The sequence below is a fragment of the Toxorhynchites rutilus genome, chromosome 3, assembly GCF_029784135.1.
Source record: "Toxorhynchites rutilus septentrionalis strain SRP chromosome 3, ASM2978413v1, whole genome shotgun sequence".
Lineage (NCBI taxonomy): Eukaryota > Metazoa > Arthropoda > Insecta > Diptera > Culicidae > Toxorhynchites > Toxorhynchites rutilus.
In genome coordinates this window covers 240,237,759-240,255,427 of record NC_073746.1, presented here as the reverse complement: position 1 = coordinate 240,255,427, position 17,669 = coordinate 240,237,759, and the positions used below count along the sequence as shown (strand labels likewise).

At 37.6% G+C, this 17,669-nt stretch overlaps 1 protein-coding gene across 1 annotated transcript; it reads left to right on the top strand.

Annotated features, from left to right (window-relative positions):
* Positions 1-396: 396 nt before the first annotated feature.
* LOC129777950 (deoxyribonuclease-2-beta) lies at positions 397-1,697 on the top strand. The gene is made up of 2 exons (XM_055784563.1): positions 397-539; positions 598-1,697. Exons 1-2 carry the CDS (start codon positions 448-450, stop codon positions 1,586-1,588), a joined length of 1,083 nt encoding a protein of 360 aa, XP_055640538.1. The 5' UTR covers positions 397-447; the 3' UTR covers positions 1,589-1,697.
* The last annotated feature ends 15,972 nt before the right edge of the window (positions 1,698-17,669 follow it).

Here is a 17,669-nt window from a genome sequence, read left to right as displayed (position 1 = left end):
CCTGGATTCCTCGAGTCAAGAGAGACACGCCACGCTAGATGTGGGATATTGATTAGGGGGGCGTTGCTGATTAATTTTGTTTCCTTATTCAGACTCAATTGGAATGGCAGAAAATTCTAATTAAGATTCATTAGATTCTCCAACCCGCGGAATTTTTCCTATCCCACGTGCAACGCACAGTTGAAAATTAATAAGTTTACCGATTTTATTTTTGTTAACTATGTTCAATTCGAAACTACGATTGGAGTTAAGATAAAATACATTCACGGGTCCATTCTTTCCAGAGCAGTTCAGATCAGATCACAAATGATTCTGTGAACATTGCTCTCTGTTAATGTCATCTGATTACAGATTGATCTGGATTGATGCTACTGATTGTCATTATGTTATCTGAAAACGCGCGTTGTTTATCACTGAATAATTACGACTAGCAACAGTTGTGTGAACATGTTAACATTAATGTTATGGTTTTGTGCGCTTATTCACTTTGGTGCTCCAAAAATCGGTTGCCGGGATGAGAACAACAATGTAGTTGATTGGTAGCAATGTTGAAACCGTTCGAGATATGCGATTGAATAATAATTATTAATTCTTCAGGTACTATTTGTATAAATTACCGGTGAAGATATCAGACGGTCCTAGTCATGCCGGTGTTCGATATACTTTTATAACACCAAACGAAGCCAACAATTGGCAACTGTCCAATCGAAATATAAATGAAACCGATAGCATTCCTGGCCGAACGTTGGACACGGTGTTGAAAGATAGTAAGGATTTGCTGGTACTCCTGTACAACGATGAACCTCCACTGAATAAAACAGACGAGATACGTGGACATGCAAAGGGTGTTGTTGTTACGGATGGTTCATTCGGGTTTTGGTTGATACATTCTGTTCCGAAATACCCACCGGAACTTGGCCAGTCCTACACCTATCCCGAAACGGGTAAAAAGTATGGTCAAAGTTTTCTGTGTATCAGCATGACAGCTGATCAAATGGAATTTGTTGGACAGCAACTGCTCCTAAATGAGCCACATGTTTATTCGTTCAACGCTCCAGCCATATTGCGAGATCGTTTTCCACTGCTGGTTCAAGCGGGGAATATGAAAAATTATGATAAACCTCCTCACTGGAATATTGTTGAACTGAAATCACGTGCTGGTGTTGCATTTCATTCGTTTGCAAAAAACCGCTTGTTTAGAAAAGAATTATATGCAGATTTGATAGCACCAGCTCTACAGGTTGATCTGTTTGTAGAGTCCTGGCAGAGGGGCTCGGGCGATTTACCTAGTGATTGCTCCACATCAAACTGGAAGGTTTTAAACGTAAAGAAGGTTTCGATAGGCAAACGATATCGTTTTACTACACTAGATGATCATTCAAAATGGGCTGTGTCGACGAAAGGTTTTCCGAATTATGTATGTGTTGGAGATATCAACAGGCAGGAACATCAGAAAATGCGTGGTGGAGGAAGTGTGTGTAGCCAACTGACAGCTGCTTCCACTGTATACAGGAATACTGTTGAAGATGCTGAACAATGTAATAATCTAAGTTATGTACCGAACTATTGGTCAAATATTCATCTATGATTTATTTTATTTTAAGTTCTTCGCTCCATTTAATCAGAGCTGAATTGTGCATCAAAGGTTTGCTTGAATAGTGTGTTATTGAATTTATAAAATATACTATGAAAATAATAATGTCAGAAGTAAGATTGTCTTTCAGTGGCGTCGACTGGGGGTGCGGACCGCATCCAAGTAAACGTTTTTAGGGTTGCAGAATGATCCGAAAAATTCAATCAAAATTTTCGGAAATCTCCTTACAAGGACAAATACTTCGCCATTCAGTATACAACCATATGCAGATAGCTATGATGGCATTATTGGAGCTTTACAACTTCTTTGCGATCCAACAAAGGTTATGAACAGGCGAGGTAACGCCCAAGGACTCATCCACAGTTGTGACCTCCGAAAAATAGTGGTCTTTCCAATTCCCGGCGCGCATCAGTTTTCCAGAGTGATTAAATCGTGCTCTCCCTTTACTTGTTGCGTGGGCTGCTTTCTTTGATATAAAGCATCCACGAAAGCTTCTTTCAACTCGAGCTTAATTATTGCACGCAATAATTGGTTCAACAATTTAAACACTTTATTACTAATTACATTTACACAAGACGAACTCTTTATTTCACGATTAACACTCCATTTATTATAATAAACTTTTTCTATTCTACTATTTAAATGATGGCCGGCCGTGCGCCAATTATTAATTGGACATTTGAAAACTGAGGAGGTATCGGTAATCGGTAATGAATTAGAGAGACTTTAAACTCTGAGAGTTCATTCGTCTCTTAACTAAGGAGGTATCATGGATGCCGCGTCTTTTTATATCGTAACAATAGGCCTTATGAATACACTGGAGAAATAGTTTAGTAAAAGCAGCTACCAAATCTTTAGTAGCAAAAACATTGGTAAAATATACACATTTTTTGTAAATATTACTAAAATTGCGTAAAAAAGATGTCAGACGCAATGAATGTTCCTACCAGGAATTCGTATATTTTACTTCATACCATTAGTAAGTTTGTTTTTATTGTCACCTAACAACTGTGATGTGCGCACTTTGTCTTTTGTCTTTTGGAGACGAAGCGATTTGGAGGTAAGCACTTTGTTTTTGACGTAGGACTACGTCTAACCGGAAGATATAGGGGGTGAAATGGAAATATAGGCACTGAACAAGTAGGAAAAAATGCAAGATTTGGAACGCTTATAACTCGAGCATTTCTCAATAGATCGCAAAGGTTTTTGCATCAATTGATAGGAAATATATCTACACATCTATCATAACGAATAACATTTCATTTTTCTTGAGATAAATAATTAAATAATTGTGAAATATCAAGCATTGTCAAAATGCACTATGTGCCCATTTTTGATTGGTCCATTTTGTGCTCCTCAAATCGTACCGACCAAAACGGGCAACCAGAGCAGCAGCGAAATAGAATGAAGCACGATTGGAAAGGAAAAAGAAAAAAAAAATGAGGGAAACATTGGTCGCAGTCTCACACATGCGTAATTCTCGAGCCAGCCAGTCAGCTTAAAAATCCCCGCTCCGCTGCCGCAACGATCATTCTCATCCAAACCGTACACCACATCGGTTCGCATCACAACACATCAACAAACCAACCCAAGCAGCCATGTCTGGACATGGCAAAGGAGGAAAAGTGAAGGGAAAGGCAAAATCCGGCAACGGCAACGCGATTCGAGCGCGTTGGTCTGGAGTTCCCCGCAAGGGTAGCTAGGCCGAGCGCGTTAGTACCAGTGCACCAGTCCACCTAGCCGGCGTTATATAGTTTCGGCCGCCGAAGTGATCGAGTTAGCTGGCAAAGCTGCTCGCGACGATAAGAAAACCCGCATTCGGAACAGAACACATTCGGTTCGTGGACATCAAGACAACAGGCAGTTGCAGCGAGTGGCGAGTGGCAAACGCAATCACAAAACGGCATCAGGTAGCAGAAGAAAAAAGTTTGTTCTTTATACAAACTGCTTTGGTGGCAAATCCAGAACAAGGCGGCATCGAGGGCGTTCGAAATGGTTTTTTTCAAAACCACGAGTACAAAGTTTTCTAAATTGGAACCATTCCATAAAACAAGGCGCTTTTCAGGGCCATTAAACCTTCCAAAAAAGAGTTTAGGAAATACAGTTCAATGCTTTCTAAAACATTATCCAAAATAATAATAAAACACAAATTGATTTTTTCATAATTTGTTTGCCAGGATCTGATGAGTATGTGAATTTGGCAGTTGTTCTGAGCTTATTGATAGTTGGGGACTTTCCTGATTAATCAATTTTCATCAATTCTTAAATTATTTCCAGATTGAAAGTACAGTAATTTACAATTAGTTCGACATTTAGCTAATTGGACGGACATGTAATGCGACTTATTTAGTTGGACATTTTTGTAAACATAGAGATCCAAATTATGACCCCACATTGAAAGTCGACACTGTACCACTGTCATCGCAAATGTTCAATTACAGGTTAAAATCGCCTCCAATGCGACACTGAGTGGCGCTTCGGCACGTCGCATTGAATGTAATTTACTGTACAACATGTCACAAAGCTGGATGGGAAGAAATTTTCCAACTGTGAAAGCTGTGGCGAGTGGCAAATGCAATCGCTAAACAGAAAGGTTTAGCCGAACAAGATGGGGATATCGAGTGATAACAAAACAATAAACTCTTTAGATTGAAGATAATTTTGTGATCCTGAAAAGGACCCTTTTTAGCCTGCATGTGAATCCAACGAGCGAACAAATCGTAATGAATGTATTTTTTTGCCATCGCTCCCTTTTAACGCTCATTCGTTCGTCTCGTTGGACTCGCCCCTCTGGCTGAGTCTGCCGATTTGTCTCTATCCTGTGAGTGTGTACCGCTAGAGTATAAAACACGCGGACCCCAAAAAAATATCTTATTTTCTTTCAAACCGTAAACCCGTGTGGTTGTACGGCATCGGCATAGTGGACGTAACAAAGGAGGACAAGTTAAGGGAAAGGCAAAGTCTCACTCGAACCGTGCAGGTCTCCAGTTCCCTGTTGGTCGCATTCACTGATTGCTCCGCAAGGGTAACTAAGCCGAACGGATTGGTGCCGGAGCACCAGTATACTTAACAGCGATTAAAGAGTTTCGGCCGTCGGAGTGCTCGAGTTGGCTTGCAAAGCTGCTCACGACAATCAGAAAATCCGCATCAAGAACAGAGCATCTTCGGTTCGGCGCTCATCAAGGCAACAATTAGTTTCAGTGAGTGGCAAACGCAATCGCAAAACGACAGCTGGTAGAAGAAGGTAAAAGTTTGTCTATACAGACTGCTTTGGTGGCAAAAGCAGCCACCATAAACCACGGCGCTTTTCAGGGCCATTAAACCTTTCTAAAAAGAGTTTACGAAATACAGTTCAATGCTTTCTAAAATAATATCCAAAATAATAATAAAACACAAATTGATTTTTTCATAATTTGTTTGCCAGGATATGATGAGTATGAGAATTTGGCAGTTGTGCTGAGCTTATTGAAGATTGGGGATTTTCCCGATTATTCAATTTTCACCAATTCTTAAATTGCTTCTAGATTGAAAGTACAGTAATTTATATTTAGCTCGACAGTTAGATAATTGGATGGACATGTAATGCGACATTTTTGTGACCATAGAGTTCGGGGTCCAAATTATGACCCCACATTGAAAGTCGACACTGTACCACAGTCATCGGAAATGTTCAATTACAGGTTAAAATCGCCTCCAATGCGACGCTGAGTGTTTCTCCGGCACGTCGCATTAAATGTAATTTACTGAACAACATGTCACAAGCTGGATGGGAAGAAATTTTCCAACTGTGAAAGCTGTAGCGAGTGGCAAACGCAATAGCTAAACAGGAAGGTTTAACCGAACAAGATGGGAATATCGAGTAATAACAAAAACACAACACCAAAGGTTCTTTTTAGAACCATCAACATGTTCATAAAGAGTAAACAGTAAACTAATCCATTTTTCAGGTAGATAAGAAAATAAAACAATATATTTAAAATATATATTTAACAAAAGCTGTCCCCTTTGTATAGTCCTACGTCACTCCGGTTATGTCCCCGACATTACCCACCCGTCTTTTATTGAATTCAATTATGCATTCAACTCCCCCGAGAATTTGTTTTCATATTTTCAGCGGGGAAAATATCACAAGAAATTTTGATCCATATTAACATAATTGACCTAATACCATTTTTTTCTTTTTTAGTTGGCCTTAAAATTATATGCAGTACAATCATTCATCATAAACAAATCGGAGATAAGTATTCGTTTTTTTTACATCATTACATCAGTCACCTCGGTCGGGAAACTATTTTCATATTCCCGCCAAGGATAAACATCAGTTATATTTTATACATTACAACACTATTGACCTTTTTCCTTGTCTTTACAGCTGGCATGATCCCAGACTCGTAATACTTGTTTACCAAAAACCATCCAAGCTATGGGATTGAAGGTAACGGCGAGTTTGTCGCTAAGGGTGGGTTTAGACTAGGGATATATTCATGTGAAGAAATATGATGAGATTTATAGAAATCGCATCAACCGTTTACACTAGCGTGAACTTCTATAATGAATATATTCATATCTTCGGTGAATTTATTCACCTGAAGTAGAACTGCATCCAACTTTAGTGATTTCTCACCAGTGAGAAATTCACAAGCGTTTACATATGCTGAATTTATTCAAGTTATATATACCTCGAATAAGTGTATCATATTTATTCTCACCCGTTTACACCTATTTTCATGTGAATAAATCCATCTATAGCTATAGATCTCCCTAATGTAAACTCGCCATAAGATTGGAATCTTTCTTCAACACATCATCGACCGTAAAAAACTTAAGGTGAACATACATAATTTATTGCATATTTAATATCATCAACATATGTATTTCTTTTCTTCATAGGGACACGAGAGAACAAAATACGGATGAAACGTGCTAATTCTACCGTCACTCTGCTAATCAGCTAATGCAAATCAGAGCGATGCAGCAGGAAGAGGAACGGGAACTTGCTTTGGAAATGCTCATCAAATTGAGGTGGTTGAGGCTGCGATTAAAATTTGCCTCTTGTACGCAGTTTATAGAATGATTCCAACGAGAATTATTGATGTTGTTTATAGAATAAGTTATTAGTATAATGTATTCTAAGTATGTAGAATTAAACGCAATCGAATACAATTTTTTAAATTAAAAATAATTATTAAAAAATATTGTCATTATCCCTGATGATTACCTCTAACAAATATGAAGCAAAATTTTCACTGTTATTGCACCAATGTTGGACCAACAATTTGTAGTTTGTTTGACATATGTGCCTACCATTCTTTTTTTGTAACATGTACCAATGATTAGTAGGGTAGAAAATGACTAGAGAATTGGTAACATGTACCAAAAAATTCGTCATATTTACTAAATTTTCCTCTCAGTGTACGTTTGGTATGAATAAAAGAAACAACAAAGTATTTACTTTTCGAAAATGGATGTTTAGCTGATTTCGTATGAATAAAACAGCATTCATCAAGTATTTACTTCGTAATTATCAAGTATGCTCATGAGCATACTTTGGATCTGAAAACACTTTCATTCGATTTGATTTCATATCCTATTTATGTTTAATGCTGCTTGAAGTTAAACATGTTAACGATCCGCATTGATGGCATTGAGCTTCGTTTACTCGTTTAGAGGAGCGTAAAAAATTGATTGATTTTCAGGCGGAATGAACACGTTTTTAAAATTTAAATTATGAATGAAAAATAACCTTTCCGTACCAATTCGGCATTCTGCTTAAATGAAAAACACTTTTGTTTGCAGGTGGTGAAAAAATATTGTACGATATTTATTTTTGAAGACAACTTTATATTATAATGAAAAGTTTCAGTAATAATGTTGGAAATGTATAGACAAAGGGTTAAATAAAAGTCGGAAAAAAGTGTTTTAAGTGATTAAATAACATGATGCGAACATTTTCATTCAAATTTTAACATTTGAAAACTGGCTTCGTGTCTTCTAATATGATAGGTATTACACTAACGAGATAGGGACCCAAACTATTGTCCCTAATTGAAAGTCGCCACCAGACGTCGACACTATTCCTTTTTCATCGCGAATTCACGCTTTGTAAAAAAAACGTTTTGAAACGAAACCTAAACAATCAGTTGATAGATGTTTGACAAAGTAAAAACTATGTTCGAATTCGAAAATGAAATTAGTAAAGTAAACATTTATTCATACGGATTCAAGTAAATACTAGGAAAGTTTACTTTACTTGGAAACGGCCAGAATAAGTAAATACTTTTTTTTATTCATACGACCTGATGTTTAGCTGATTTCGTATGAATAAAACAGCATTCATCAAGTATTTACTTCGTAATTATCAAGTATGCTTATGAGCATACTTTGGATCTGAAAACATTTTCATTCGTTTTGATTTCATATCCTATTTATGTTTAATGCTGCTATGATGTGAACATTTTCATTCAAATTTGAAAACTGGCTTCGTGTCTTCTAATATGATAGGTATTACACTGACGAGATAGGGACCCAAACTATGGTCCCTAATTGAAAGTCGCCACCAGACGTCGACACTATTCCTTTTTCATTTTACTTTGTCAAACATCTGTCAACTGATTGTTCAGGTTTCGTTTCAAAACGTTTTTTTGGACAAAGCGTGAATCCGCGATGAAAAAGGAATAGTGTCGACGTCTGGTGGCGACTTTCAATTAGGGACAATAGTTTGGGTCCCTATCTCGTTAGTGTAATACCTATCATATTAGAAAACACGAAGCCAGTTTTCAAATGTTAAAATTTGAATTAAAATGTTCACATCACTTAAAACACTTTTTTCCGACTTTTATTTAGCCCTTTGTCTATATTTCCAACATTATTACTGAAACTTTTCATTATAATATAAAGTTGTCTTCAAAAACAATTATCGTACAAGATTTTTGCACCACCTGCAAACAAAAGTGTTTTTCATTTAAACAGAATGGCAAATTGGTACGGAAAGGTTATTTTTCATTCATAATTTAAATTTTAAAAACGTGTTCATTCCGCCTGAAAATCAATCAATTTTTTTACGCTCCTCTAAACTAGTAAACGAAGCTCAATGTCATCAATGCGGATCGTTAACTTGTTTAACTTCAAGCGCAAGATAGCAGCATTAAACATAAATAGGATATGAAATCAAAACGAATGAAAGTGTTTTCAGATCCAAAGTATGCTCATGAGTATACTTGATAATTACGAAGTAAATACTTGATGAATGCTGTTTTATTCATACGAAATCAGCTAAACATCCATTTTCGAAAAGTAAATACTTTGTTGTTTCTTTTATTCATAACAAACGTAGTAAAAACTTAATCTCACTGCTCGACTGCTCGAATGAAGTAAAGTAAGGCCGATTACACATTAGGTCGTATGAATAAAACAAAGTATTTACTTATTCTGCCCGTTTCCAAGTAAAGTAAACTTTCCTAGTATTTACTTGAATCCGTATGAATAAAAGTTTACTTTACTAATTTCATTTTCGAATTCGAACATAGTTTTGACGTAGGACTACGTCTAACCGGAAGATATAGGGGGTGAAATGAAAATTTAGGCACTGAACAAGTAGGAAAAAATGCAAGATTTGGAACGCTTATAACTCGAGCATTTCTCAATAGATCGCAAAGGTTTTTGCATCAATTGATAAGAAATATATCTACACATCTATCATAATGAATAACATTTCATTTTTCTTGAGATAAATTATTGAATAATTGTGAAAAATCAAGCATTGTCCAAATGCACAATGTGCCCATTTTTGATTGGTACATTTTGTGCTCCTCAAATCGTACCGACCAAAACGGGCAACCAGAGCACCAGCGAAATAGAATGAAGCACGATTGGGAAGGAAAAAGAAAAAAAAAGAACGAAACATTGGTCGCAGTCTCACACATGCGTAATGCTCGAGCTAGCCAGTCAGCTTAAAAATCCCCGCTCCGCTGCCGTAACGATCATTCTCATCCAAACCGTACACCACATCGGTTCGCATCACAACACATCAACAAACCAACCCAAGCAGCCATGTCTGGACATGGCAAAGGAGGAAAAGTGAAGGGAAAGGCAAAATCCCGCTCGAACCGTGTTGATGTGGAGTTCCCCGCAAAGATAGCTAGGCCGAGCGCGTTAGTACCAGTGCACCAGTCCACCTAGCCGGCGTTATATAGTTTCGGCCGCCGAAGTGATCGAGTTGGTTGGTAAAGCTGCTCGCGACGATAAGAAAACCCGCTTTCAGAACAGACCACATTCGGTTCGGTGGACATCAAGACAACAACAGGCAGTAGCAGCGAGTGGCGAGTGGCAAATGCAATCGCAAAACGGCAGCAGGTAGAAGAAGGAAAAAGTTTGTCCTTTTTACAATCTGCTTTGGTGGCAAATCCAGAACAAGGCGGCATCGAGGGCGTTCGAAATGGGTTTTTTCAAAACCACGAATACTAAGTTTTCTAAATTGGAACCATTCCATAAAACAAGGCGCTTTTCGGGGCCATTCAACCTTCCAAAAAAAGAGTTTATGAAATGTTCAATGCTTTCTAAAACATTATCCAAAATAATAATAAAACACAAATTGATTTTTTCATAATTTGTTTGCCAGGATCTGATGAGTATGTGAATTTGGCAGTTGTTCTAAGCTTATTGATTTTCACCAATTCTTAAATTGCTTCTAGATTGAAAGTACAGTAATTTACACTTATCTCGACATTTAGCTAATTGGACGGACCTGTAAGGCGACATATTTAGTTGGACATTTTTGTAAACATAGAGTTCGGGGTCCAAATTATGACCCCACATTGAAAGTCGACACTGTACCACTGTCATCGCAAATGTTCAATTACAGATTAAAATTACCTCCAATCCGACACTGAGTGGTGGTAATGCGACGTGCCATTGAATGTAATTTACTGTACAATATGTCACAAGCTGGATGGGAAGAAATTTTCCAACTGTGAAAGCTGTGGCGAGTGGCAAACGCAATCGCTAAACAGAAAGGTTTAGCCGAACAAGATGGGGATATCAAGTGATAACAAAACAATAAACTCTTTAGATTGAAGATAATTTTGTGATCCTGAAAAGGACTCTTTTTAGCCTGCCTGTGAATCCAACGAGCGAACAAATCGTAATGAATGTATTTTTTTGCCATCGCTGCCTTTTAACGCTCATTCGTTTGTCTCGTTGGACTCGCCCCTTTGGCTGAGTCTGTCTCTATCCTGTGAGCGTGTACCGCTAGTGTATAAAACGCGCGGATCCGCTGAAAAATATATCATTCTCTTTCAAACCGTAAATCAGTGTGTATCGGTGCCGGAGCACCAGTATACCTAATAGCGGTTATAGAATTTTGGCCGCCGGAGTGCTCGAGTTGGCTTGCAAAGCTGCTCACGACAATAAGAAAACCCGCCTGCAGAACAGAGCCCATTTGGTTCGGTGGCATTAACTAGTTTCAGCGAGTGGCAAACGCAATCGCAAAACGGCAGCAGGTAGAAGAAAGAAAAAGTTTGTTTATACAGACTGCTTTGGTGGCAAAACCAGCCACCGTAAAACACGGCGCTTTTCAGGGCCATTAAACCATTCAAAGAAGAGTTATTAGAAGTTTTTCACAATACCAAAGCATTCTAAAGTGACATAATATGACATATAATATAAACTGTTCTTTTTGTTTAGGCTTGTTCTTGAACTTATTGGTGGTTGGGGTTTTTTAAATTTATCATTCAGTTTTCACAAACCCATGGTATGGTTTCCGAATTAAAAGTGGCTTCAAATTACAACACATTGTATGCAGGATTTTTTTTTTATTAAATCGTTTATTTTTACAGGCTCAGTTACATAAGTTTAAAGGAGCCAAACTCCTATTGTATGCAGGATGGCATTAACGAATTTTCTCGGTAGCAAGAACTGCTTTCTTTAGTTGATAACTGATGTTGAAAATTGACTGACGTTACATCTACATTGCATAGAGAAATAACTAAGGAGCAACACGATGAGCTATGTATTTCCTGCTGCTCTGTTCTTATTTTAAAGGACTTCAATCCGAAGGTCATCCGTCCCTGTATTTACTGTTGGTTTTTCAGAACGCTTATAGCTCGTTTATTTCTCGACAGATCGTAGAGTTCGTCTCAGTTCAACCTCAGTTCTTTTTCATTTTTATTTACTTTGTTTGCGGAGACTACAAATCTTACAATTCATTCGTCTCCGAAACCACAGCTTAAGGTACGGTAATGTGCTCAATAGTGAAATATATGATAGTGAACGAGCTGATGACCACCTGTGCATTCCCTATCACAGCCATCATTTTGATTGTACGATATGTGTATACGCCGAAAGATGCCCGACGTTGAACATTTAATAAGTACAAATCCTTCAGAAAAATATCAAGAATCAAGTTTGTAAAAAAAACGCAAAAACACAACACCAAAGGTTCTTTTCAGAACCCCCAACATGTTCATAAAGAGTAAACAGTAAACTAATCCATTTTTCAGGTAGATAGGTAGGAATTCACGTAGGAGAAGAAAATAAAACAATATATTTAAAATATATATTTAGCAAAAGCTGTCCCCTTTGTATAGTCCTACGTCACTCCGGTTATGTCACCGACATTACCCACCCGTCTTTTTACTTTGTCAAACATCTATCGACTGATTGTTTAGGTTTCGTTTCAAAACGTTTTTTTTGGACAAAGCGTGAATTCTCGATGAAAAAGGAATAGTGTCGACGTCTGGTGGCGACTTTCAATTAGGGACCATAGTTTGGGTCCCTATCTCGTTAGTGTAATACCTATCATATTAGAAGACACGAAGCCAGTTTTCAAATGTTAAAATTTGAATTAAAATGTTCACATTATGTTATTTAATCACTTAAAACACTTTTTTCCGACTTTTATTTAACCCTTTGTGTATACATTTCCAACATCATTACTGAAACTTTTCATTATAATATAAAGTTGTCTTCAAAAACAATATCGTACAAGAGTTTTTCACCACCTGCAGACAAAAGTGTTTTTCATTTGAACAGGATGCCAAATTGGTACAGAAAGGTTATTTTTCATTCATAATTTAAATTTTAAAAACGTGTTCATTCCACCTGAAAATCAATCATTTTTTTTACGCTCCTCTAAACTAGAAAACGAAGCTCAATGCGGATCGTTAACATGTTTAACTTGAAGCGCAAGATAGCAGCATCAAACATAAATAGGATATGAAATCAAAATGAATGAAAGTGTTTTCAGATCTAAAGTATGCTCATGAGCATACTTGATAATTACGAAGTAAATACTTGATGAATGCTGTTTTATTCATACGAAATCAGCTAAACATCCATTTTCGAAAAGTAAATACTTTGTTGTTTCTTTTATTCATAACAAACGTAGTAAAAACTTAATCTCACTGCTCGACTGCTCGAATGAAGTAAAGTAAGGCCGATTACACATTATCTGGTTTCAGCCGGACCGGCAAATTTCCTAAATGGCAAATTTCGACCGTACCAACCTCTTTACGGCGCCGTGATGCAGCCGTCTACTGCGACTACAATGTCCGGCGACCGGACAAGAATGATACGCGATGACAGTAGCACTGTGTCGACGTCTGGTGGAGACTTCGGTTTGGGAAAGCAAATCATTCTCTATACGCTTAGCAGATCTTAAGACAGTTTTAAGTTGTTTAAATTTTTAATGAAAATTTCTACTTTATGTTATTTGATTACTTAAAACCCGTAGTACTGATTCTTAATTAACCATTTTTGTATAATTTTCTTGACATTTTCACTAAAACTCATTGTAATATGAAATCAGTATCAAACACAATTATTCTTCAGGGCGTTTTCCCCACTTGCAAAAGAAGGTGTTACTCTATTACATAAAGAACATATTTCATAAGAAGAAGTTAATTTTCATTCATACTTTTATTTGCAAAACATGTGTTTACTGTACCTGAAAATCCATTATCACTATCATTTCCCAAAAGCGGAACACGAAACTCCATGCCATCAACGCGAATTGACAGTTGTTTGTCATGTCTGTTAGTATTAGTACAATTCAGGCAATTTTTATCCCCTTGAATTAGTATGTGTGTGTGCTATTGACGTTTGTTTGTTGATTTTGAAATCAATTCAGAATTTACAAGTGATATGGATGTCGAAATTTTCATTTCGCTTCTTCGGCAACGATCTGTGCTGCGGAACAAATTCGGTGATACAAGTTGCTGCACGAAGGTAAGCAATGGTCACAGGCGCACGAGATCATCATGGAGCATATTGCCGTGGACTGTGTTATCAACGGTGGGTGGTGTCTTTCGACAAATTGAACGAGTTCTTAAATTAACTTCCGTTTTTGTTTTGTTCACAGATTCGCTACTGAACGAGTTCGATGATGTCAAACAAATTTCCAACTGGTTAATCAAGGGGCATGTTTTGAGTGAGCTTATCGAGACTTTATGAGGTGTTTAGTTTGTGGTAATTTGAGCACACCAAAAATAGCTCTCTCCTAATATTAAATTCTTATTCTTTCAGACAATTTGACCTGACTCGAGACGCGATCGACTACGAGGTGGACGTAGCTCGGCTCGAGGATCTCAAGCCCTAAATGTCCGATTTGTGATCGGTGATCGAGATGTTTCCCTGTCCGACGCCGAAGCATCGGTTCTGTCAGAGCGAAATCACCCAATATATCTGAGTCGGACATTCTTTGCCCAAGATCCGCGTATAAATAGCTGTGCGTAGATTCACGCTCGAGTAGCTACTCCTGCCCCAGGAGTACGTGCTCGATAAATTGCGGTATATGCTGAGCGCGTTTCTGGGCGAGGACCTGCGTAAACAGCAATGAGATAGAGTTCGAAGGAAAATTATGACGTTATTTTTATCATAAAGATTGTCAGTGCAATGGCGAAATAAAGAAAAAACACAAAAATATGGGCACACAATACATATAAATAACTTCATCGAGCTGTTATTTATACATTAAACATCGAGTTTTTGTTGATTTGGACACACCAAAATAGTTCCCTCTTCTAATATTCTTATTTGGTATTCCAGACAGTTCGACCTGACCCGGAACACGATCGACGATGAGGTGGCCGCAATTCGGCTCGAAGAACTCCAACCCAAACTGTCCGATCTGTGCTCGGTGATCAAGATGTCCCGGCGCTGAAGTATCGGTTCTGTTAGAACTAAATCACCCAGCTGTTGGCATATATATGATTTGGCCATTCTTCGCCCACGATCCGATGTGCGTTGATGCGAAATGTGCTCCAGAAGCTGTCCCTGCCCCAGTTGAACGTGTTCCAGGAATTGCGACACATGTTCAGCGTGTTTCTGGACGAAGATCTGCGGAAGCAACAATGAGATAGTGTTTGAAGGGAAATTATGTTTTTGACGTAGGACTACGTCTAACCGGAAGATATAGGGAGTGAAATGAAAGTCTAGGCACTGAACAAGTAGGAAAAAATGCAAGATTTGGAACGCTTATAACTCGGGTATTTCTCAATAGATCGCAAAGGTGTTTGCATCAATTGATAGGAAATATATCTACGCATCTATCATAACGAATAACATTTCATTTTTCTTGAGATAAACAATTGAATAATTGTGAAATATCAAGCATTGTCCAAATACACTATGTGCCCATTTTTGATTGGTCCATTTTGTTCTCCTCAAATCGTACCGACCAAGACGGGCAACCAGAGCAGCAGCGAAATAGAATGAAGCACGATTGGAGAGGAAAAAGAAAAAAATTAACGGAACATTGGTCGCAGTCTCACACATGCGTAATTCTCGAGTCAGCCAGTCAGCTTAAAAATCCCCGCTCCGCTGCCGTAACGATCATTCTTTGTGTGGACAGCGACTTGACAACATCGTCAATGATCGCGACGATAAGAAAACCCGCATTCAGAACAGACCACAATCGGTTCCGTGGCTTGGTGTCCAACAACAGGCTGTTGCAGCGAGTGGCAAACGCAATCGCAAAACGGCAGCAGGTAGCAGAAGAAAAAAGTTTGTTCTTTATACAAACTGCTTTGGTGGCAAATCCAGAACAAGGCGGCATCGAGGGCGTTCGAAATGGTTTTTTTTCAAAACCACGAGTACTATGTTTTCTAAATTGGAACCATTCCATAAAACACGGCGCTTATCAGAGTTTACGAAATACAGTTGTATAACATGCATTCTAAAATAATATCCAAAATAATAATAAAACACAAATTGATTTTTTCATAATTTGTTTGCCAGGATATGATGAGTATGTGAATTTGTCAGTTGTTCTGAGCTTATTGATGGTTGTGGACTTTCGCAATTATTCAATTTTCACCAATTCTTAAATTGCCTCCAGATTGAAAGTACAGTAATTTACATTTATTTCGACATTTAGCTAATGTAATGCATAATGGGGATACTTATAATAAAATGATAGAGACTAAATCAGTATTTTGCGGGTTTGAAAAATGTCGAGTTATTGATGGATTGAGGATTCTAAGATGCTTCAAATGCTGTGAATATGGTCACAAAATTGTCGACTGCCAAGCAAAACACAGCGTGTGTCCGAAATGTGGCAAAAATCATGAATTCAAGAACTGTACATCCGAAGAAATTCAATGTTCAAATTGTAACAAAATTAGAAACGAACGAAGAATAGACATAGATACGAAACATTTCGCGTGGAGTACAAACTGCCCTATATTCCTCCGAAACTACGAGAGGAAAAAGGAACAGGTGGACTTCTCTATTTAGCCACCCAAGAAAGGAGAATTGAAAAAATATGATGCGCTTTATCTAAATGTGGCTGGATTACGGACACACTTCGACGAAATAGAAATATTGTTGTCCAATGAAAAACCGAAATTATTAATTATGGTTGAAACACATTTAACGGAATTGACTGATCTGAATGGATTCAATGTAGTTGGATACACAATGATCAATTGTTTGTCGAGATCTGCCCATACTGGAGGCGTATCTATGTATATTTCGAACCTTTTATATTTTAAAGAAATTTTCAATGGAACATATGGGGACAATTGGTTTCTAGCCGTTGAAGTCAGAGGATGCAAAATTTCAGGAATATACGCTGGAATATACCATTCGCCTAGTGCTAGTGACAAGGACTTCTTAGAATTTTTGGAAGATGCATGGCTACAGCACATACAAGTATATGAACAAAAAATGATTGTCATAACTGGTGATTTTAACATTGATTGGGTCGAGCATAGGAAATCTTTTGAATTAAAAGCAATCACCCAAGCCGCTGGATTCAGACAAAGAATAAATGATCACACTAGAATAACCAGAACATCTTCGACGACCATTGACTTAGTATTTACGAATTTCGACGATGGTGTGATTGAAATTTTTTACAATAGCAAAATCTCGGATCATGAAACAATTGGAATGGTCTGCCATTTTTCTGATGTTGACTTTTCTGAAATAAAAAAGGAAAAATCATATAAGTGTTGGAACAATTATTCAAAACGAATATTGCAATCTGTTTTACAGAACAAAATAACTCCGATTGGAGAACGAATCTCTCTTCATGATGTTGCAAAAAATCTAGAAGAAGCGCTTTGTTCTTCAATGAAACAGATAATTGCCGGTAGTCAGACTGCCGTTCCAGTACTCAGAAATATTAGTAACAAAGCCTGGTATAACTTTACGTTGGCTAACATAAAGAGACGAAGAGATTATTACTTAATAATAGCTAAACGCACAAAAACTATTGGAAATTGGAGCACGTACAGAATATGGAGAAATATTTATGTACGTGAACTTAAGCATTCCAAGAATAAATTCATCCAAAATGAGATAAATACAATACAGCATGATCCGAAGAAGCTATGGAAAAAAATCAAATCATTATGTAATCCAGGCGGCAGCAAGGATATCGACATTGAGTTTGACGGTAAAAAGGAAAATAACAATATAACAGCAGAGAAACTCAACAATTTTTTCACTTCAAGTGTGGAAGAAATCCACAATGGTATTGTAGCTCCATCAAATCGACTGAATTTTGTTTTCCCTGGCCTGTCTTCACAATTGAGATGCTTTAAAACTATCAACATGGCAACTCTTAGGAAGGTAG